The 22,931-nt window shown below is 39.1% G+C and overlaps 1 protein-coding gene across 21 annotated transcripts in view; it reads left to right on the forward strand.

Annotated features, from left to right (window-relative positions):
• Positions 1 to 22,931, forward strand: part of LOC100710725 (voltage-dependent N-type calcium channel subunit alpha-1B) — a 219,586-nt gene that overhangs the window by 83,341 nt on the left and 113,314 nt on the right. For 15 of the 21 annotated variants that reach the window (XR_003222360.1, XM_025911919.1, XM_025911931.1 and 12 more), the window contains 10 exons: positions 1,801 to 1,884; positions 5,355 to 5,579; positions 6,615 to 6,727; positions 6,888 to 7,000; positions 7,080 to 7,211; positions 7,986 to 8,058; positions 8,140 to 8,257; positions 8,421 to 8,488; positions 11,830 to 11,936; positions 21,532 to 21,567. Coding sequence is in view for 20 of the 21 variants with exons in the window: in XM_025911919.1 (XP_025767704.1) it covers positions 1,801 to 1,884; positions 5,355 to 5,579; positions 6,615 to 6,727; positions 6,888 to 7,000; positions 7,080 to 7,211; positions 7,986 to 8,058; positions 8,140 to 8,257; positions 8,421 to 8,488; positions 11,830 to 11,936; positions 21,532 to 21,567 (1,069 nt within the window). In the remaining variant the exon portion in view is untranslated. The remainder of the gene's footprint in view (positions 1 to 1,800; positions 1,885 to 5,354; positions 5,580 to 6,614; positions 6,728 to 6,887; positions 7,001 to 7,079; positions 7,212 to 7,985; positions 8,059 to 8,139; positions 8,258 to 8,420; positions 8,489 to 11,829; positions 11,937 to 21,531; positions 21,568 to 22,931) is intronic. The other 6 variants (XM_025911932.1, XM_025911937.1, XM_025911938.1 and 3 more) reach the window with 4 other exon arrangements.

A 22,931-nucleotide genomic window follows, 5' to 3' on the forward strand; every position in this document is an offset into this window, starting at 1 on the left:
TGCTGTAAACGGACCAAACTTCAGTCAGGAGAACAACTGAGATAATCCATCCACAATACGAGGTTAGTCATTAATATACTGCAACAACACGGGAATAGAGCAGCTGCGAGAGAATTCAACATTAATGAATCAATGGTAAGGAAGTGGAGGAAGCAAGAAGAATGAGTTGAGTAAAGTTCGACTTATCTGTTTTGTTTCGCTTAATGCGCCATATAATCCAGTGCACCTTATGTATGAAAACAGACCTGTTCATCAACAGTGCGCCTTATAATCTGGTGCGCCTTATGGTCCGAATAATATGGTAAATCACTCATGCTCAAACCAGTGTTCCTCTCTGTCCAGGATATGGACACCCTTGCCATTGAAAAAATGGCAGCCTGCCTCAAGGTGCAAGATACATGGTCTGGTGACGTACATCTTCTGTGTTAAGCCATCCACTTACCCAGAGGTTGTTTTGTTCTTCTAAGATCTAGATAATGTTTATTGTCATATAGACATTCTGAAACAGAAAAATGGTTTTGGTTTTCCTAAGATACTTAAAAAGGGTTATGTTAAAGGTATACTGTCAGTTCTGTCACCCAGAAAATCTCCAAGGTTCTGGATTTGGTCCTCAACCCAGAGGACTCAAAAACACCACATTCCTGAACACATGAATGAAGAATGTGGGAGACACCATTATGGAGGCAGATGAAACAATTGTCTCCATATTCATTAGTTCAGTTATAGTACTGTAAAAAAGTCTTGAGCCACGCCTCAGTTCTTTATATATTGCTTCAAAATATGCTCTTGTGGTCTAGAGGAAAAGTTCTCCTTTCTAAAGCTCTTTTATATTTTTTTTCTTTGGACATTGGCTTCTTTCACTCAGTCCAGTCCTTGTACCTCACCATTTTCAGACTTTCAAAAATTGTAAATTTTAATATTGTTGCTGATAGTTTTATATATAAATCCAATCAGTACTGAAAATCATTGTCAAGGCCTGAAAAGTCAAGCATCAGAAAAAGAGTTATTTGCTATTCACAAACATCATTCATAACTAAATGTGGTTATCCCAGCTGGGCATTTGTCAAAGTTGGGAACATGCATAAAGAATGCTCCAGGCAATCTAGAAGAGAAGGACCATTGCTCCTAAAGTAAACATTATTGGTAAGCTTTTATTTGTGAAGAGAATTGGAACAGGTCAGATACAGTTTTTCAAAATAGAGTATTCTTTTGGCTTTCAACCCCCTATGCCAAAATTGGTCCACCCCAAGGATTGTCTCCACTGGTGTACACAACTGCCAAAAGAATTGCTGTGAATTATACCTCGGAGAAACAAAAAAAAATCTGGCTAAGCAGATGGCATAGCACAGAAGAGCAACATGTTTGGTGACTATTAACAACTACAGGCAAGTGGCCATTCTTTTAGTGATCAGTGCAATATACTGGATAGGGAGGAAGTAGGCCCGTTACAGTCATAAATAAGGACTATATAGAAATAATGTTTCGTCCAAACCCTTTTGCCTTTAATATTGAATATTGATATAATATTGATGAAACATTTTTCCCACTGAAAATGCCGTCTCCAGACAAACAGAATCAACTTTCATTTCCTCCTTTGTAGTATTGAGTTCTGTCAAGGCAGAACAGCTGAAAAACTGTGAATGTTGCGTGGCATGTGGCAGAGTGTGGAAAAAACAAACAAAAACAAAACCAGAACAATATTATTATATTATTAATAATATAATATTAAGGTATATGAGCTGCTTTCTGACTTAATTCATATTCCTTTTTTATTTTTCTGTTTCCTTGTTGTCTTTGCAGTGCTAAAACGGACCAGGAAGAGTAAGAATGATCTCATCAATGCAGAGGAAGGGGACGACCATTTTACTGACATCTCATCTGTTGGTGAGGACATGCCTCTCTGAAGTTTCTCTCCTCCTGTCTCCTCCAATATCTCATCCCCATAGAGACTGATTCTTTTCTTATACTATCAAAAGACAAATCAAAGATTAGCAAAAATCAATTTACGTATACAAATATGATACCTTCAACTGCACCTAAGCAATTAACTCCTTGCTTATACGGATTGTCTTATAATCTTATAGGGTCTTTATCTTTCAATATAAAGCTCATTCACACAGCTATTGTTTTGAAATGACGCTACAGAAATAACAGAAAATTTAATTGAACTGAACTTTGTTGCCTGTAATTGTTTCAGACAGTTTTGCTGTCACGTTCAGGAAACCCTGTTGCTTTAGGCAGTAGTGCCTTGAATTTTAATATTGTTGCTGATAGTTTTATATATGTTTACCCAATCAGTACCGAAAATCATTGTCACGGCCTGCAAAATCAAGCATCAGTCAAGCTTGCTTATGCTGGCTTAAATCAATGCTATGTAATGGATACTTGAAAAGAAGTTAAGATTTGCTATTGACAAACATCATTCAGGACATGGGATTATTTTAGTTCTGTTAAGCTGAATGCAGAAAAACAACGTGAAATAAGAAAATCATGAATAGAGAGAGGATGAAAAAGATTATACTTTTTCTGTGCCTGTGCCTTTAAAGGGTCTTAAATGTGTTCAAGGAAACATTTATGAATAAAATTCCTCAAAATGTATCTTAAATTTAGTTTGCATAGGTCTTAAATGCTTTAACTCAAGTCACTGTATCTGGTGTATCTGTTGCTACTGTTTTAGCTTCATTTGCACATTTAGATTAAGCACTTTGGCTGCTTCAAGACTGTGTTTGGTCCTGGCCGGAAAACATAGTCTCTGTCAAGGTGTTGATAAGAAGCGGATCCAAAAGCAGGTCTCTTCAGAGAGAAAACAGTGAATTTATTTACAGTGAAAAACAATAGGGAAAATAAATACAGTCCGGCACTGGACTTGTATATATGTATATCTCACTCCCCAAGGTGGTGATCTTCAACATCCTCACACAGTGCTCGCATCCCTGAACATTGAAATGGCAAACTCATATACAATCTGTGACTCAGCTCCCATTTCCTAGTGAAGATACAATAAGTCAGCTAGGCAATCTGTCTTCAAAGCAAGGTTTTTTCAAAAGCAAGTCCACGGCTGTACTGATGAGGTAAACTGAACGATCTTATGTCAACTGCAGCTCAGCCACACTGTTAAATAAGACACTCCTGATGCAGGTAATGAGCTGCAGCTGGCTGCGGCTGACGAGCAGCAGGTGTGGCTGCTTCCAGTGCGGGAACACTTCTGGGTCAAAGGATCACCCGGTGCCCAATACTTCTGGGAGCGTGAGCATCAACATAAAAGTACATTACAGGGAGATGGAGAAAAGGAGGGAGAACAACAAAACACCACACACGACAACAGAGTATGCTTAACCAGACCAACGGGCAGGGTGACCCGTGAGGATGGCCAGCCCGGGATAAACCCAAAACACATGCATGACAGTCAAATTCAGAAGGCTAAACACTAAAGTAGGAGAGCACCAAACCACACCTATCCTGATATAGACAATGATTTGAAACATTATCCTCAAATTAAATTAATTGTTTAAATTAATTGACAGTAATTTATATCAAAAAATTCTAAATCAGACTAAATAGGAGTCAATTTAGGCCTGGCAGGCTATTGGGCTTTTCATAAAAGTAGCATGTTTTTTAAAAAATGGCTTTCGAATAATGATGAATCCTGGTGGTTATAGCAAACAACTTGAAATGCTGAGAAACCAAGCTCAGCCATGTAACGTTTTAAACTTTGGAACATTTTTTCTTTTTTAAATGACTAAACGCATAATCGCCACAAAATACTTTCACTTTACCTTATTTTTCATTTTGATTTGAGGTCAATGTATTTTCTTGAAAAACACAGATTTTAACTTTAGAGGTATAGTTCTACCTTGAGTTTGGCTTAAATAAAAAAAAAACATAGCGGAGTTTTAAAATAAATTTGATAAGGTTTGTTGTACAGTATATAGTGTCAATAACAGCTAAGTAGAGACATAAACATAAAATGGGATAATGTAGTCGCTTAGGTGATACAGTATGAGTCAGTGGTCGGGTTTAAAATAGAACAGGAAATGATTATCCCACTAGTCTTCTTGTGCTAGTAATGGAATTCTAATGGAACCATTTTTCTCCTTTCCTTTTGTGTCCAGTCCCACTTGACATTTGGACTTAATTTAAGTTACTGAAAGTTTAATTTAGTAAAGGCTAAATAGGAACAAGAAAGAATGAAAAAAAAAAGAAAAAAAAAGAAGAAAACCATGAATCAATATATGAACATTACCTGATGCTGCTGAAATGAAGCAGAGGAAAGTTACAAAGGTTTTATTAGAGACAGAGCTAAGCGTTTTGCAATTTGGCATAATTTGTAAAAGTTTACATTTCTTTGGTATTGAACAGCATAAATTAGGCTTTCTTGTTGGAGGTCATTTTTGAAAAAAACAAGAAACAGTGGCCAACAGCACTGCACACAACAGTAGATTGGTGCATAATAAGCACAATAAGCAAGTGAATAATGCAGAAAATACAGATTGGTAAATTGGCCTGAGTACACTGGTCCCCTGAGTACACTGAGAGTGAGAGCTGTGGAGGAAGTAAAAGTAAAGTAAGTAAGAGGGAATTCATGACAATGTTTGTCAAACGTTAAGCGTAGCTTTGATCTTCTTTTGCTGCTTGTTCAGTGAATTTTGGTTGGAGAGTGACAAAACCTGCAGCTCCAGTCCAGAATATGTGAGATGTTGGCTTTCAGCACTCGACGGCATGCCCGCGTACGTGCCGTCAGGTAAACCAGGGTATGCGCTTTGTGTTTGCATCTTTTTGTAGAATCTGTTTACCCGCTCTCATTTGCTGTTTTAGTTGTTTGTCGGTAAAAACTAGAATTAGTTTTGTGAGCTTTGACCTGAGATTCTGGTGTTTCTGCCAAAATACATTTATATTTAAAAATCAATTCAGGATTTAATGAATCGATATCACATTGTTTAAACTAAAATTGATTTGAATTGGGAAATCACTACAAGTGCATACTGAAAGTTACATATTATTGGGTTTCAGTTTGATTTTTGGGATGTTGAGGTTTTTTGGCTTAACAAAAAAGTATCACCTGCGGAGCAATAGTAGGAGATAGTTTTAAAACTGTTACAGGGTAACACCAAATTCTATCAGATCACCCCTAAAAATAGCCACTGATGAGGATAAATATAATGAGAACCATCTGAGAGCAGTCCAAGGAATACTAAGCCAGTTCTGTAATCTGTCAGTAAGAATGGCATGATCAGTCTTCCCTTAATTTACTTTGAGATCCATGCCTCTAGCTGATTATAATCAAACAGATCTTAATTTGGAAGGAGCACCTTATTTTTAGACATGGTAACTTTATTGCAGTTTTGTATGTTTTGCTCCAACTGCCCCCCCAGGGTCGCCATATGCTCGGGCAAGTGTGAAGAGCAAGAATGAGAGTTCATCTTACCTCAGGAGGAAAGAGAAGAGGATTCGCTTCACCATCCGGCGCCTGGTTAAATCCCAGAGCTTCTACTGGACAGTGTTATGTCTAGTTGGCCTAAATACATTGTGTGTAGCTATAGTACACTATGACCAGCCTGAGTGGCTTACCTATGCACTATGTAAGTATTCAACAGTTTTGTACATTTTAAATAATTTTCTTATAATCCTGTATGTTTTCATGGACCTGTAGGTTTTCAAAATCAGTTTTAACTACAGTTACTAGTTGCTTAATGTTAAATTTATTTTAGCCATTTCTTGATATACAAAATTCTCCTATCAGTGCATGCATGGCTTTATTATTTTATTTTGGCCATGATACAGCTTGGAACATGGCAGTTGTCAAATTTGATTTCAAGTGATTCTCTACTCATTGTTGAGATGGAGAGCTTTAGCCAGTTAAAGCACGAAGAGGACCATCATCAACAGTATTTACATGAAAGTAAATGCAAGTGTGCCATTCAAAATGAAAACATAAATGCTCATGCCACTCTTTACCACCTAAAGTAGATAGCTTACACCCATTGCTTCCATCTTACCAGTAATGTTATAATGAATCAATATTACAGTTGTGGTCAGAAGTTTACATGCATTCGTTATGGGAATGAATGTCATGGTAGTTTTGAGCCTTCAGTAACTTCTTTTAACTCTTGGTTCTTTTGCCTGAATGGAATTATTATACAACATACACCTTTATGACTTTAAAAAAGCAAAAAATTGGGTGCTCAAGCTGGAATTTGGTTTATTTTTTTAAATCCACAGAATATGAAACATATAGGCTCAATATGTACAATGTACAATCACATGTTTATAATAAGTGGTGCTAAAGGTTGAACAATGTCTTTTAACCTGACACAGTAAACATCTATTAACTTGTCATTAATGATCATGATTGACAACAACCAGTATGTCTTTGATAGCACAAAAAGGATTTGTTTTAACTTGAATTTGCACTAATTGGACCTATACTAAGAAAAATGGGAAAGTCCAAGAAATTCAGCGAATAATATACGAAATGTTGTGAGCAAACATATATCTCACATACCCCATTTTGGAATACAGCAGTTATTCCCTCAGACAATAGTCTCTTTCTGTGTCTTGTATTTATTGTGGGCACAGCTGCTATAGAATTAGCTATATTTATTTCCTCTGCACAGACCTTGCGGAGTTTGTATTCTTGGGCCTGTTCCTGGTGGAGATGTCTATGAAAATGTATGGTCTTGGACCCCAGAACTACTTTCACTCCTCTTTTAACTGTTTTGACTTCGGGGTAAGTTGCCCTCTTCAGTTGGATGTTCTGTCAATTTGTTGTGCATTTTGAGAACATTTATAGAGGAACTAGCATGATTCAGAACTAGTACTCCAGAAAAGAAACATAGCCAATTATTGAAAAAAAAATTCAGATGGTTTTGATCAAACTGTGTTCACAGGTGATCATTGGCAGTATTTTTGAGGTGGTCTGGGCAGCCATGAAGCCTGGGGCTTCATTTGGAATCAGTGTCCTGCGAGCACTGAGACTGCTCCGGATCTTCAAAGTCACCAAGTGAGTAAATGGAAATGTCTGTCTGTGTTCTGTGAAACCGGGTTAGACAATGGATTCATACTGGTGTGTCTTTGTGTAGGTACTGGAACTCATTGAGGAACCTTGTGGTATCCCTACTCAACTCCATGAAGTCCATTATCAGCCTGCTGTTTTTGCTCTTCCTCTTCATCGTGGTCTTTGCTCTGCTGGGTATGCAGCTCTTTGGTGGCCAGTGAGTAGATTTTTTCTGCCGATTTATTATTTATTTATTGTGATGCAGCTAATGACAAGACTCTTGGCAGGATTTACTAAGCAGGGAAAATTAGCAGGAGCAGCTTTTCAGTAAGGCAATGATGGAGCACATTACTGTACTAAATTCAGTAATTACACAATTATAATTATGTCATTACTTATGCTACAAAGGTCCTTCAGTGGAGGAAGATAGAAAGAAAAAAACAAAACATGTTTTTTTTCCTTTCTGAGCATTTGCACTACAATCAACTGATTTAAATTGGTGTACAGATGGTGAAGCAATACAGAGATACAAGGATTGAGAAACGGAGATGTGAATTTTACATATATTTTGGTTGCACAAAAGAATAACTGTGTGACCGCAAAGTGGAAACAATGATTAAAAAAAACAAACAAAGCACAACTTTGGCATTTTGCAAGCCTCTGAACAAACAGCATGCTAGTGCAAAGCTAGCCAAGAACCCTGCATGATTATCTTTTGCCTACATTGGGTTTGAAGTATTTAGGTCCCAGCTGACAGACACCACTACAAGCTTAAATTTGAGAAGGAAAAATAGTGATCAACCATGAGGTCTCACAGCCTCAGATGACTCAAATGTAAGGAGTCATCTGAGGCTATTTGGAATAATTTACAGGAGTGTAATTTAGAGGACAATAAATTGCTCCATACAGCAGGAGGTGGAGGATGAGTGAGAGGTATAGTGCTGAGGCTTTGTAGACTGGTCACAGTCAGAGACTATTCATCTCCCTGCAGGTTTAATTTTGAAGACGAAACACCGACAACCAATTTTGACACATTCCCAGCAGCCATTCTCACCGTCTTCCAGGTAAAGATCAATCTAGTCATGTTATTTTTTTTATACTACCACTGAAGTGGACCCCAAAAGCAGTCTCTGTCTCCCCTGCAGATCCTAACTGGAGAGGACTGGAACGCAGTCATGTACCATGGGATTGAATCCCAGGGGGGTGTGCATGGGGGAATGTTCTCCTCCATTTATTTCATCGTACTTACTCTCTTTGGAAATTGTATCCTGCCTCATAAATCAAGATAGATTCCCTTTGTTGACACCAGGCAGCTTTATAGCCCTGCCAAAGTTTTTATTATTGATTTGAAGATTAGCTGGACCTGTAAATAGTGATTCTGTGTTTATCAATCCTTTGATCTTTTCCTGAGAACATAAATCACCAGACACCCTCCTCAACGTGTTCTTGGCCATTGCTGTTGATAATCTTGCCAATGCCCAGGAGCTCACTAAGGTACTATATATTGTTATATATTTCATTTAATTTTTCACCCTTAGTAAACTCCATGGCCTTTTACTTCATTTTTCCTTAATCCTCTGAATCATCCTCAGTTTTAACTTTAACTAAAGGTAGTCAGATTTTTAATTTTTTTTATGCCTGTTTTCTCTAAATAAAGGGTCATGGTATGATGACTTAGAGCAGGGGTGTCCAAACTACGGCCTGTCCATTTTTAATTGGCCCGCAAGAAATTTTATAAATAGAATAGAATATGGCCCGCACTTCAACTTTTGCTTGAGTGTATTGTACTTCTTAGTTTTAACACCAGGGGGAGCTACTGTTGATCAAGGCAGTTGCTCCACCAAAAAAGGACAATCACGGAAGAAATTTACCCCTAGTTACGAAACATGGCAGAACCAAAGAAGCGAAAGGTAGAAAGTGAGTGCAGAAAATTTCAGACACGGTGGGAGAGTGAATATTCCTTCAAAGAATTCAAGGGGAAGTGTGTCTGTTTGATCTGCACTGAAACTGTGGCAGTTATGAAAGAGTATGACGTCATTATGAGACGAAACATCAGGCCTATGCATCCTACACTGGTGCTGAGCGAGAGCAGAAAGTAAAGCAAATGGTAGCTATCCTGCAGGGTCAGCAACAGTATTTTTTTCGTGCTCAAAAAGTCCAGGAAAAGGCTACAATAGCCAGTTATGAAATTGCCCAACTCATCGCAAGACATGGCAAGTCTTTTTCAGATGGAGACCTCATAAAACACTGCCTCGTTAAAGTCGCCGAAATAATGTGCCCGGAAAAAGTGCAGGACTTCAACAATGTCAGCATGTCCAGAAATACAGTTGTGCCACACATTGAAGACTTGTCAGCCAACATTAAACTGCAACTGTCTGATAAAGCTTGTGCTTTTGATTTTTACTCCATCGCATGCGATGAGAGCACTGATGCCACAGACGCCGCACAGCTGCTAATTTTTTTGCGGGGAGTGGACGAGAACTTTGGAGTTACAGAGGAGCTGCTCGATCTTAAGAGTCTAAAAGGCACAACAACGGGTATGGATATTTTTGAAGCTGTGTCAGACTCACTTGACAAAATGGGACTTAAATGGGACAAGCTGTGTGGAGTTACAACAGACGGGGCTCCAGCTATGGCAGGTGCACACAAAGGAATGGCGTCTATGATGTGCGCTAAGGTGAAAGAGACTGGAGGTGAGGCTGTTAAAATGCACTGTATTGTTCACCAAGAAGCCCTTTGTGCCGAGACAGTCAATCTTGGAGATGTAATGAACACAATTGTAAAAACTGTCAACATAATTCGAGCAAGAGGACTGTACCACAGAGAATTTCAGGCTTTCCTTTCTGATGTGGATGCTGAATATGGGGATCTACTCTACCACTCGGATGTGCGCTGGCTAAGCCGCGGGGCCATGCTTAAGCGTTTTTACTCCCTGAGGTCAGAAATTGACCAGTTTTTGAAAGAGAAGGACCGACCTCTTCATGAGCTGAATGACCCTCTATGGTTGGCAGACCTAGCATTTGTAGTTGATCTTACTGATCATTTAACCACCCTGAACAAGAGCCTACAAGGGAAAGAGCAGCTTGTACCACAACTTTATGCGCACATGAAAGCATTTTGTGTGAAGCTCAATCTCTTTAAGACACAACTGCGCAACTTCAACTTTGTTCACTTCCCCACACTGTCCGAGATCAGAACTGCTTATCCACAGGCCAACCTGATTACATGTCTCGAAACAGAATTCAGACAGCGCTTCCAGGATTTTTCTGTCATTGAAAAAAAAAATCAAGCTATTCGCGACTCCTTTCTTGGTGGATGCTGAAGAAGTGGAAGAGAATCTGCAATTAGAACTCATCGAAATCCAGTGTGATGATTCTCTGAAGAATCAACATCAGCAGCTTTCCCTCCCCAAGTTCTACAGGAGCTTGGAAAAGGCCCAATTTACATACCCAGCGCAGCTGATACTCACCAGAATAATTTACTAAAATTATATGCACTCCTGTTATTAAGTCCAGTTCAGTCTGTTAATGTTGATAGCTGTTTCAAACGAACGTTAATAGGTGTGCCCGTCCCATTTTCCCCTTTATTGTTTTTTCTCTGTACTGTAAATCTTCTGTCTAAGAAGGAATCTGAGGCTGCTGTTCTGAGAATGAGCTACCAAAGCTTTTTCTGAATAAATCAGTAAAGATCCATTTATGGAAAGCTGTGATGAAGGCAGTTTTGTCTTTAATTATATTCAACAATATAACATATTTGACCACTTTTAATTGATTTTTCTAACTTTAATACACTAAACGATATACCTCATTTCTAGTAAGTGGCCCAGCCCCTCCTATATTTTTATGTATGTGGGCCTCAGTGAAAAAAGTTTGGACACCCGTGACTTAGAGGGTTAAGATGCAGCACTGACAAGGTTATGATGTAATCATTTTGATGTCATAATCTTGGATGAGCAGGTTGATGGACATCATTCGATGAAGGATCGAGTTCTTTAGATAACTGGAAGGTGCTGATACCTGACCGCAGAAGAACTCTAATAATCTTCTTTATTTAGCCCTCAGGGTCATTCCATGTCAACTGGCCAAATGCTTATAACGCTGACTATTTTTGATTTCTCAGAAAAAGTCCCCTGCTAATGCTATAATACCTGGCGTAATACAAAAGGCAATTTTGGTGTTATGCCATTATTAGTTCATAAAATATTTTTTGATGAAGTTCTAGACATTTTCAAGCCTTTTCTGAAGGAAAATTGTATCACAAAAACAAAAGAATAAGAAATATTGCTAGATAGTCTAATCAGAATAGAACCAAATTTGTCCGTTTCTGTACTCTAATTAATTTAGTTAATGTGCATATTTTTTATTTTCATTTCAAATCATCATTTTTGAAAAATTTTCAATTAGTCCATTTAAATCAAACTTGTCCTTTTACCTCTTTGTGCCATGTGTTTGATTTTTCTCTGTGTGAAAGGAAACCAGATCACATCTAAAAGGTGAGGAAAAGTGATTTGAAAAACACTAAACAAACTATTGATGTCAAAATGTCCTAAGATGGCAAGCTCAGGTTTTGGCAAAGGAAAAAGAACCTTGTAATCTTCAGTGATTTTACCCATATAATATATCCATATTCTGAATGCTCCCACTAGTCTTAAATTTGTTTTGTTAATAGTGGACTTTATATCAACAATGGTCGAAGCAAAATAAATAAAATATATAAAGGACTTCTCAATGCATTAAGCAACAACTTGTTGTTATTTAATATAGTCCTGAAATAAACACAAGTTAAGATATGTGTCCATGTATGCTCTGTTTTTTTTTTCTATATCTATTATCTAGGATGAAGAGGAGCAAGAGGAGGCTATCAATAAGAAACTTGCCCTCCAGAAGGCCAAGGAGGTAAAGGAAGTCAGCCCCATGTCAGCCGCTAACATTTCCATCACAGCGTAAGTCTACTTCCTTTAATGTTTGTCCTGACTTGATAAACTGGTTTTGGGTTTTTTTTGGTTTTTTACGTTATTGCATAGTAATGACTCCTAAGAATTCTGGGTAGTTTTTCTTTAGCTACATTAAGGACCATTTCACCAGTACACAGTCTAAATCCTTCCGGCCTGTGTCAATATTCAACACAAAGAATATATTTTTGCATTTTTGATGTTCATTTAAATCTTTGTCCAGAAAATATAATTACAAATATTGAAAAAAGGCAAACATCTGTACCAGCTAAGCACAAACCAATTCAGCTAGAATGGTTCTCTGAGACCGCAGAACAAAGCCAATGGTCAACTCTTCTGTGATATAACAAACACAACCCTCATGAATATCATAATAGTATTTCTAAAGCTATTGGGTCTGTGCGGGTTGGACACTAGCACTCCCTAGTGTTCAGCTGTTGCAAAATCACTTTGATTGGCTGTGACACACGTTCAGAAAACATCATTTTGTGAGGCTTGATGAGACAGTCATCCCTGACTTTTGATAAATACTGGGAAATAAATTTGTGACTAAAAAAAAGTTAATGTTTCTCAAAACAAAAACGTCAAATCCAGTGTGGCAGAAATTTACTTCATATGGTGCTTTAAACTTTGCTTGATCCAACAAATCAAATCATGCATATGGTTCAGAATGTGCTAATTGTTTATTCATATTTATTATGTAGACAGTTCATAGAGGTTATATGGTCATTATCTGGAACACAAAACATCCTTGACTACTGTTCATTAATTCAAATTAGACTTCATCAATATCTTTGTTATCTATGCTAGCGCCTAGATCTTGTGGAGACTTACCCACTTGAGGAATGGCCATCTGAAATGTATGTACGTGGATGTTTTATATCTTAAACTTTTTATCTGGATATAATTTTCTTTAAGACATAGTTTTAGAAAGTATTAGCGTGGATGTGGCCATTGTCAAGGCTAATGGGCTGGTAGACTTTAGCACAGGGCTCACGAGATCAAAGTTCAGTAAGACAAGAAAGGGGAATAGTGCTCCGGGGAGGGGTCCGGGAACAAAGGGAATGCACACATCCAGTATTTACAGTTCGCACTCTCTTTCAACTGAGGGTTAAGCGCGCCATACCAAGGAAGGAAATCCAGGGACCTGTGCACAGGACAGAGACGGTCAAAATCAGAGCAAAAACAGAGTAGCAGGAGCCAGGGTTTCAACTAACTAATTAGCCCAATTACCCAACAACGACTGAGCCTCATCCACTACCTTAAGTAGTGGCTTCTTGATGAACATGTGGGTGATTAGAGCAGGTCTGCCTGGCCAGAGTTGGGAACCCGTAATATGTCCTGCATACAAAGACAGAACACGGAGACAAAAGAGGAGAGAGGGAAAAACAAGGGAGAGCTAGACAGAAAACAAAACCTGAAGCAGGCAGCCAAGGAGGACTGACAGTGTAGAATATGAAAGTTGCCCTTCTTCCAGTCCCACGTAGTACAGGACAGTAGACACTGGGATTCTGTTGCGATTGGCAAGACATTTATTTTGCGCCATGGTCCTTAGCAGGATAGCATAGGTGGCCTTCCAGTGGCAGTGCCACCTGCGTAGATTATGCCATACAGACAAGCTCACCTTCTATGGCATGTCATGACATCATGGGCATACTTCCACCCAAGCCAAGTGGGAGCTCCACGTGGACTGGTCAGATGCGCAATGTAGTACAAGGCTCCTTGTTGGTACGTTCTGCTTGTCTGTTAGTCTGAGGATGAAATGCAGAAGACAGGCCAACCTTGGCTCAGAGAGCAGAGCAGAATTCACACCAATCTTGAGATGTGAACTGGGACCCGCAGTCACTGACAATACCTAGAGGGATACCATGTAGCCAGAACACCTGAGCTATGAGGAGCTGGGCTGTCTCTAAAGCAGCAGGGAACTTGGGGAGAGCAACAAAGCAAGCGGCTTTAAAAAAACAGTTGAGGATGGTGAGTATTGCTATTTAACCTGCTGAGGGAGGCAGACCAATGACGAAGTCAAGGGTGATATGGGACCAAGGGTGTCCAGAAGTTGGAAGAGGCCTTAATAAATCTGCGGGAGGAGAGCTGGAGGACTTGTTCTGGCTGCAGACAGATTATATAGAAACATTCACGGACATCCTTTACAAGAAAAGGCTATTAGAACAGATTTTTGCAGGAGGGAAATAGTGAGGTTTTTGCCAGAATGGCATGTAAATTTGGTTGTGTGCCCATTGAATTACCTTAGACTGAAATCAAAGTGAGCATGTAGAGGCGACCAGGACTGTTGCCATGGTCTGGTTCTGTTTGCTGGGCTGATTCAATTTACCAGATAAGGTATCCAATCATTCAGAAAGCAGGGAGCATGGTTGATTTGTCAGGGGTTTTGTCAAAAGTGGAGAATTGCCAGGAAAGTGGATTGATGTTCTGTGAAGCATGGCAGTAAGTTATGGTGAAGTTAAACTGAGTGAAAAACAGAGCCCACCTGACTTGCTCAGTATTAAGCCTTTTTGCTGTCTGGAGGTATACAAGGTTCTTTTGGTCAGTCCACATGATAAATGTATGTTCTGACTTTTCCAACCAGCAACTCCATTCCTCTAGGCCGAGTTTGCTGGCTAGCAGTTCTTGATTTCTAACGTTATAATTCTGTTTAGCTGGGGAGAGACAACGAGAGAAAAAGGCACAGGGACGCATTTCACCTTCTTTGTTTTGTGATAGGACAGCTTCCACAGCGGAGTCGAACACATCCACCTCCACAATGAACTGTTGCATGAGGTCAGGTTAAGACAAGATTGGGGCAGATATGAAGTGTTGCTTGAGGGGATCAAAGGCAGATTGAGCCAATGGTGACCACTGGAACAGAAGATTGGGAGAGGCAAGTTGCGTATGTATGTAACAATTGAAAATAAAATAAAATAAACAATAAAAACAAAGGTCAATCAAATGGACCGATACGGCAAGGCCGGAATGGTCCACTTCTTAAAGTAAATCCGTTGGGCATCTTTCTTGGCCTTTAGACAATAATTCTGATGGCAAAAGAACCAAACGGGACAGGCGGGCAAAAAAAAAAAAAAAAAAAGTTTTGGTAGTTTGCTGGTCTGGAGCATTCAGGTGCGTTTTAGTTCAGTGCCAAGGAGGAAAGACATCAGCTATTATCTTAGAGAAGCAGCTGTTGCTCCCTATCAATCTGGGAAGGGTTATAAGGCTATTTCCAAACAATTTAAAGTCCATCATTCTACAGTGAGAAAGTTTATTCACAAGTGGAAAACATTAGTGCCGATCTTCCCAGCAAATTTACCCCAAGGTCAAACCAAACTGCAAAAAACCCCAAAGAAGCTACATCTCAGACCCTACAGGCCTCGGTTAGCATGTTAAATGTTAAAGTTCATGGCAATAAAATTAGCCCTCTACTGCATGACTTTTTAATTTTTGGGGAAAAAAATATTTCTCCCTATTTTGGGGGAGCTTTAGGGTCCCTAATAATATATCAATCATAAAATTTGACACCCCCCCCCCCCAAACAGATATTGGTTTGTTGCTTCAAGGCAACACTGTGCAACAAGGGTAGTAAAATGCCAAGTTATTCTATAATAAGTTGTATTAGTACAACAAGGATGAACAAATAAATAAACAACAAATAAACAATGTAAACATTTCACAAAACAATAAAACACCAAAATGCATCCAACATTTGACCCTAACCCTATGCACGCACGCACACACACACACACACACGTTGTGTTTCCATCACTTTTGTGGACATTACATTAACTTACATTAATTTCCTGGAGACTTATCCTGACTCTACCCATCACAAGTCCCTGCCTGAACCTTATCCTAACCCTGACTCAAGCCTTCACCCTAAAATTGAATGATTTACCTTGCAATTTGTCCCCATAAAGTAGGCGAGACCTCACAATGTGAGTGTGTAAACAAATTTGTGTCCCCACAACAATAAGTAATACATGACCACACACACTGACACCCACACAGCAATATTGGTATGGCAGGGATCAGGCCCACACAATGTGCTTACACATGGCCCACATACCGCAAAGAATGACGGCCCTTTGGTGGCCCAGACCTGGTTTGCTAGAGGTGGCCCACACATGGGCCAGCACAAGGCCAGTTTCAGACACCCTAGTCGTCCTGTGCTGGCCCATGTGTGGATTACCTCTGGCAAACCTGATCTGGGCCACCAAAGGGCCGTTATTCATTGCGGTATGTGGGCCATCTGTAGGTGGTATGCAGCCACGGGCCAGTTGTAGACACACTGCTGGCCCTGTGCTGGCCCAGAACAGTTTCAGCTCTGGCCCCACATGTCAGCATAATGTGTACCTTAATCAAGCCATGCAATAACAACATGTGCCGGAACATGCAAAACAGTGCAAAAGTAACATACTGAAACTGTTCAGACAGTGAATGGACTGATTTTTATATAGCGCTTTTCTACTGTCCCAGATTACTCAAAGTGCCGACTTAATACCAGATCCTGGCCAGACCTGCTTGCTATGTGGGCACTAACACAGACACAGTTACTTTACCAACTGACCCCTGAGCTCCTAAGTGTCCCTCAAACCTCATTCAGGCATCCACTCCTCTACTTCACTGTCACTCCCTGAAAGCTCACTGTCCTCACTTTCTGAGGACAGAAAGTGCACATTCCCTTGGTTTCCTTGCATAAAAGGTATTTACATCCATGTCCTGTAATTATGAGTAGATTGTAAAGTAAAAAGCATTGACTATGATCATATAAATGCACACAAACACATCTCTACACACATATGCAAATGCACTATATTGCCTGAAAAAAATTGGGCTAACTGCGCAGTGTTGCCTTGAGGCAACGAATGAAAATGAACAGTTTTACTATATAAATAAATTTAAAAAAGCAGAAAAAACAATCAAATATGCTTCTTAACATATTCATGCACATACAAGTATTTTTTAATATCCATTTATTTCACTATAAACATGTAAAATAGTGATCTTTATCGTGCCTCCGAATGGAGATGGCTCTCATGTACTGCAGCTTGCAGAAAGGGGTCCTGCCCCCCCCAAATATAAGTCACACCACCTTCAACTCATCATTTTATTGAAAAGAGATGTGCCTGGTAGCATTATTTGAAAAAAAAAAGTTGTTTTTTTTTTTTTGAAGGGCCAGTGTAAAGCATGAAAATGTGGTTTGTTGCCTCAGGGTAACGCTATGCAGTAGAGGGTTAAGAAAAAAAACTGAACAAGTGTGCTTTGCAGAAGAAAGTCTCTTCTCTCTAAAAGAAAAAACATGGCAGCATAGTTTAGGTCTGCAGAGTTGCATCTGAACAAAGACTTCTGGAACGATGTTCTTTGGACAGAACGAGACCAAGACGTCTGGACTTAATGCACAGCACCACATTTAGCAGTAACCAAACGACGGTTATGATTTTGGCTATTTGCAGTCTTTGAGTCAACCACGAACTCTTCTGTATATCAAAGTATCTGGAGTCAAAGTGAGGCCATCTGTTCAACAGCTAAAACTTAACCCAAATTGGACATTGTGAGAAAACAGTGATTCCAAACACCGCAGCAAGTCTACAACAGAATGGCTGAAAAAGAAAAGAATCCAGATGTTGCAATAGACCAGTCAAAGTCTGAACCTCAACCTGAATTAAATACTGAGCCGGGACCTTAAAAAAAACAGTGGGAATGTCTGAAAACTGTAATGAAACAACACTGACAAGAAAAGTGTCCAAAATTATCTCTACAATGATAAGTGACACTGATAAAAACAAACACAAAATGATTACTTATAAGGTACTAAGTTATTGCTGCTAAAGGTGGTTCTACAAGATACCAAATCATTTTGTGTACATGTGTTTTTCACACACTGCTTCTTCATTTTGGCTTCATTTTTGTTAAATAAAAAATGACCCTGTGGGGAAAAAAAAAAGAAAAAAGGGGGGGGGGGAGGCAAGTTGCGTTAGTGGGAGGACTTGCTTACTGAAGTCACAGATGAACCAAAGAAAAACCAAAGATACACAACTGCTTATCATTCTTATTGATAGGCCAATCAATTAAAGCTTGTATTAGTGGGGCCCGGTTTGAGGTGACCTTTCCACGGTTACATTGTGGAGAAACATTGTCATCATGAAACTCAACATGAAACAAAGCTTTTTTCAGCACCCCAAAATATAATTTTATCCAATTAAAGGTACGCGAAGGGATGCCAAATGCTATCATTTTCCGGTAAAGCTAATTTACCTACGGGTATAAATAAAGTAACCTTGAACCTTGGATTATGTGTCACGGCTGGCGGGGTGAGCTATGTGTTCCTTTTTCGGTCGCACCGGTGTGACCAAATATTTTCGGGTAACAAAAAAAAAAAAAAAAATCTCTGCAACTCTCCGTGTGGTCAACAACAGACACACATCATGCCCCTATCGTGGACTAAACCAATCAGAGATAGTCAGGGGCGGGACCTCTCTGATTGGCCATGGTCCAGTTGAAAGTGCAGGTGGAAGAGGGAGGTGAGTAGCTTGAATAAAGCGATATCAATTCATTAACGGATTCCACACAAAGACGTAAACACAGAGCGGACCCGACGCATCAGAATCAGCTTTGTCTTTCTCGGCTTTCTCACCCCACGGCCCGAACACAGACACGCTGTCGGAGCTTAGCGATTCTGATGCGTCGGGTCCGCGCTGTGTTTACGTCTTTTTTGCGCTGATTCTGAGCTGCAGGTTTTCTCTCCAACCAAAATTCGCCGAGCCAGCAGCAAAAGAAGCAGCAAACTACGCTTCACATTTGATCAATGTCGTCATGAATTCCCTCTTACTTTTGCTGTTTTGCTTCCACCACGATAAAAATCACACTTCATGCACAGCTCCCTCTCTCTCTCTCTCTCTCTCTCTCTGTACTTCAAGAACAGTTTCCCGTCTCAAATCTCTGTTTTCTGCATTATTCATTCGCTTATTACCCACCAGTCTACCGTTGTTTACAGCGCTGTCGGCCGCTGTCTTTTTCTTTTCTTTTTCTTTTTTTCACTTAAATGACCTCGGACAAGAAAGCCTAATTTCTGCTGTTCAATACTGAAGAAATTTAAACTTCTTAAAATTATGCAAAATTGCAGAATATTGCAGAATATTTTTAAGGTTATCTGCTATAAAACGCCAGACCAGGAAAATCTCCTTCATGTTTTTCTGTGTTTTATTCTCAGTTACTTTCACACAAAGGCATCTGCTGTGATGTTCACAATTCTGATGAAGTCTCATGTGTATCAGTACTGATAAATGATCAGAATTATAATATTTCTGACTGTCTGAGGCTAAATTGAATCGAATCAGGACTTACTTATGCACTTATACTTTAAAAAGTTAGGCGTACCGGTGTGCCCATGTCAAAAAGTTAGTCTAGAGCCCTGAGGTGGTGGGTAATTTAAATGAAAACATTTTGAAGATACTTGCTGAAGATACAGCTGCTGTATTTCCCAAGAAGGGTGCAAGATATTGCACTCAAAGAGAAAGTTGTAAGAAAGACAGGGCAGGAGAGGAAGGTCGGGACACTAGGTCATATTTAAAGTTAAGGACTGCTAAGTGGTATTCAGTAAACTGGAAATTTAAAGCATACATGTAATGTCCTTATTTGTTAAATCAGATATTTGTTCTGTATATGATGTGAAGGTTGTTTTCTTTTTTGGTTTTTTTGTATTGAAATGTTTTGCTAAACAAACTTAAGTATACTAACTTTGTTATTCAAAAGTTGCATGGAAATCCCCCACAATTTAGTGTAGGATAAAAAGGTTAGGTTGCCCTACTGTGGTGAATTTACAGTAAAGTACTTGGATGGACTGGTTCCCAGTGGCTGCAGTGTTCATGGACTGATCCCCCCACCTATGGACTCCTCCTTTAACCATTGACTATACTATTTTTTTCTGTTTAGGTGTAGAGGCAAAGCCGAAAGAAGTTTGTGTCCCCATGTGCTAATATAATATTCTACAAGTTTAAGTTAATTTTGAACAAAAACAGCTGTTATTAATGTCCTTCAAACAGCTACTTTTTACTTTCTGTCTTTGAGTACATTTTTGTACTTTTTGTACCTCTACTATCAAAGTTTTTTGGCAGCAATCGAGAGGACCCGTTGTCCCGGACTTATATTAGTTTAGAGAGAACTTAGAATGCTGATACTGTAAGTCTGAACAGCTGAAAGATAAAAATGTGTTCATTACCCATGCCCAGCCTATGAAAACATGGCCATTATGGCAGATATTGAAAGCAGATATTTGTGGCTGATAGTGATTTTTATCAGTAGTCAACAGTTAGATCTGAGTAGAAGATAAACAGATATTCTGTTATTCCACACAGTTTGTTCAGCTGTGATTTGCACTCTGCTGCAATTACAGCAAACAGTTTTGAGAATAGAAGTGTGAATCAGAGCTGCTGTTTTATCTTCTAAATTATCTTAAGAATCTTTTCTGCATTGTTTTCATATTTGGTGCATAATGGACAACATACAGTATACCGGTGTGGCTCTGCTTAGCCAGTATTGACTTACTGACACATTCTTGTTGAAAATAACAGTTTGGCCAATAGCTGATGTCCATACCCTTTTTTTGTTTGTTTTGTTTTTATCAATGAGATGTATGGCCACCAACATCAGAGATATCATTTCCTTATTGGCCAGTGGCAGTAAACAAGGAAAATGTTGGCCGATGTCTGCCCAGTGAGTGGTGCCTCCCTGCTTGTAAGAGTGAAACAATTTAGGTTTTTGTACAGTTACACTTTACAATTAGGTAAATAATTTATGATTAGTTACCACGGAACAAATAATTGATAAACTATTGATAAACTAATTCCAAATCAATTTACTTTTAGTGAACGTAATTATTAGTTCATTAAAAAAATAGAAATTGTCTTTCCATTAAAAAATGGAAAAAGTTTGGACCACAGGGTGGAGCACTTTGTTATCAGCTGCATGTAGAATTGTTATCAAACACACACAACTATGGCCAAACTAAGGTTTGTCACATGGCATGTACATGGAGCTGGCTCCAGAGAAAAGACGTAAAAGATATTGAACCAGCTTAAAAAACTACAGGCAGATGTTGTTTTATTACAAGAGACTCATAGGTGTTTTAAGTTAATTTGTAGCTGTGACAGGTCTGAGTTTTCTAATGTGTTCTCAGCCTGCTATAACTCAAGACAAAGGGGAGTAGCAATTTTAAAAAATATTATTTCACAGTACTTAACACTGTTATATATCCAGAGGGTAGATTTCTAATCATTAAATTATCTGTACTTTATCATTTAGCATATTAGTCTAACAAAAAGCTATGTATTGTAAGTATATATGGCTCAAATGTTGATGACCTCTAATTCTTCTTTTTTTAATGCACTCTCTGAACACCTTGATTGCTCACTTGTTCACTTGCTCACTTTCAGGAAAAAACATTATCCTTGTACAATTTAGTGTCTTTGATGTATGTTCGTCCTCCTAAGAGTTTCCCTAAAGCTAATTTGCCCTCTCTGTGCTTTTGCCTTTTCTGTCCATTTGAAATTCCTTCTCTCCCTCTGTGTATTTCAATGTTGCTCCCTTTATGTGTTTGTAGGAGTTATGTCTGCACCCCAGTCCATCACTACCTGAGGTAAAAACCCAGTTGTCTGCGAACAAGGTGGATGATAGTGCCAGTTACATGCATACATAATCATGATGTCATCATTGACATTCTGAAAGCAAGAATACTTAAGTAAAACAGAGCTGCTCTGCATTCTCATCATGCATACTATGTTGCGGGCTTTCTGTTCATCCAAGAAGTCCAGTTCCATGTTTTCCATCCACCTCTTAACAGGAGTGTAGTGCAATGTGTTGAGCACAAGGAATACAGTTGCAGGATGATGGCATATTATAAAGCTGGGATAAAGTTTGTCCCTAACTGTGCTGTGATCAGATTGGCTTCTTGACATTAATGACACTAAAATATATCATTTCTCATTATTAAAATCTAAATGGGTCAGTGTAGGTCATACACCTTGAAGAGTGTATCCTTCCAGCCATTTCAAAGTCGTGTATTAAACACATATTGACAGAAAGTCATAGGATGTCAAAGCATGGTAATGTATCCATGCTTGGCCTTTGAGGCATATTCATGAATGAGCTGTCTCCATAGTATACTGTGATCAATTTAGCTTGTTGTTGAAAGCTCCATTGCACCTTGGTCATACAGTAAATCATTTTGCATGTAGGTACTCTGTGTGTCATGATGTAAAATAGAGTCAGTGTTGGGGAGTAACGAAATACATGTACCGGCGTTACGTATTTAAAATACAAAATATGAGTAAGTCTATGCCGTTACAGTTACCGTTTAAAAAAGTGGTATTCAGAATACAGTTACTTTGTTGAAATAAATGGATTACAGGGCGGTTTTCTCCTGTTTCATATGTTAGGCTATGCCCTCTCTATTTTTGGTATTTCCACACTGGTGTTAACCCAAACAAAACACGCATTAAGAGACTCTATGTCTCAATCTCGTGGCCCATGTCACCTCTACTTCTACCACAAATGACGTGAAAAAATATTTTTAAAAATTATAATTCAAAAATGTATTTAATATGAAGGCAATAGGCAGAGTGTTACAGGCATAGCCCTAAAGAATGTAGCCTCATGGGCAGTGTATTATGTGCTCAAGGGAGAATGGACTGCCATACCTGTTATGTGTCTGTGAGCGAGGGAGGAAGAAAAAGGAGAGTTGAAAAGTACGAGTTGTCACCAACCAGAAACGGGAGATAGAAGCATGTAAATATAGTAAAAACCACTGCAGTCAAAAAGACGGCCTGACAAGCCCAGTTGTAAGTAAGCTATTCAGACTCGACTGCACACTGTGTTCGTGTTTTTCTCCTAAACAATAAGCTCCGTTGGTGCAGCCTTTCAATGCCTCTCTCTGTCTCTCGCTAGCAAAGTTGATCCACACAACAAAGTAAAGCTAGTTTTCAGCTACGAGCCCGACACGAA

The sequence above is a fragment of the Oreochromis niloticus genome, linkage group LG12, assembly GCF_001858045.2.
Source record: "Oreochromis niloticus isolate F11D_XX linkage group LG12, O_niloticus_UMD_NMBU, whole genome shotgun sequence".
Classification (NCBI taxonomy): Eukaryota; Metazoa; Chordata; class Actinopteri; order Cichliformes; family Cichlidae; genus Oreochromis; species Oreochromis niloticus.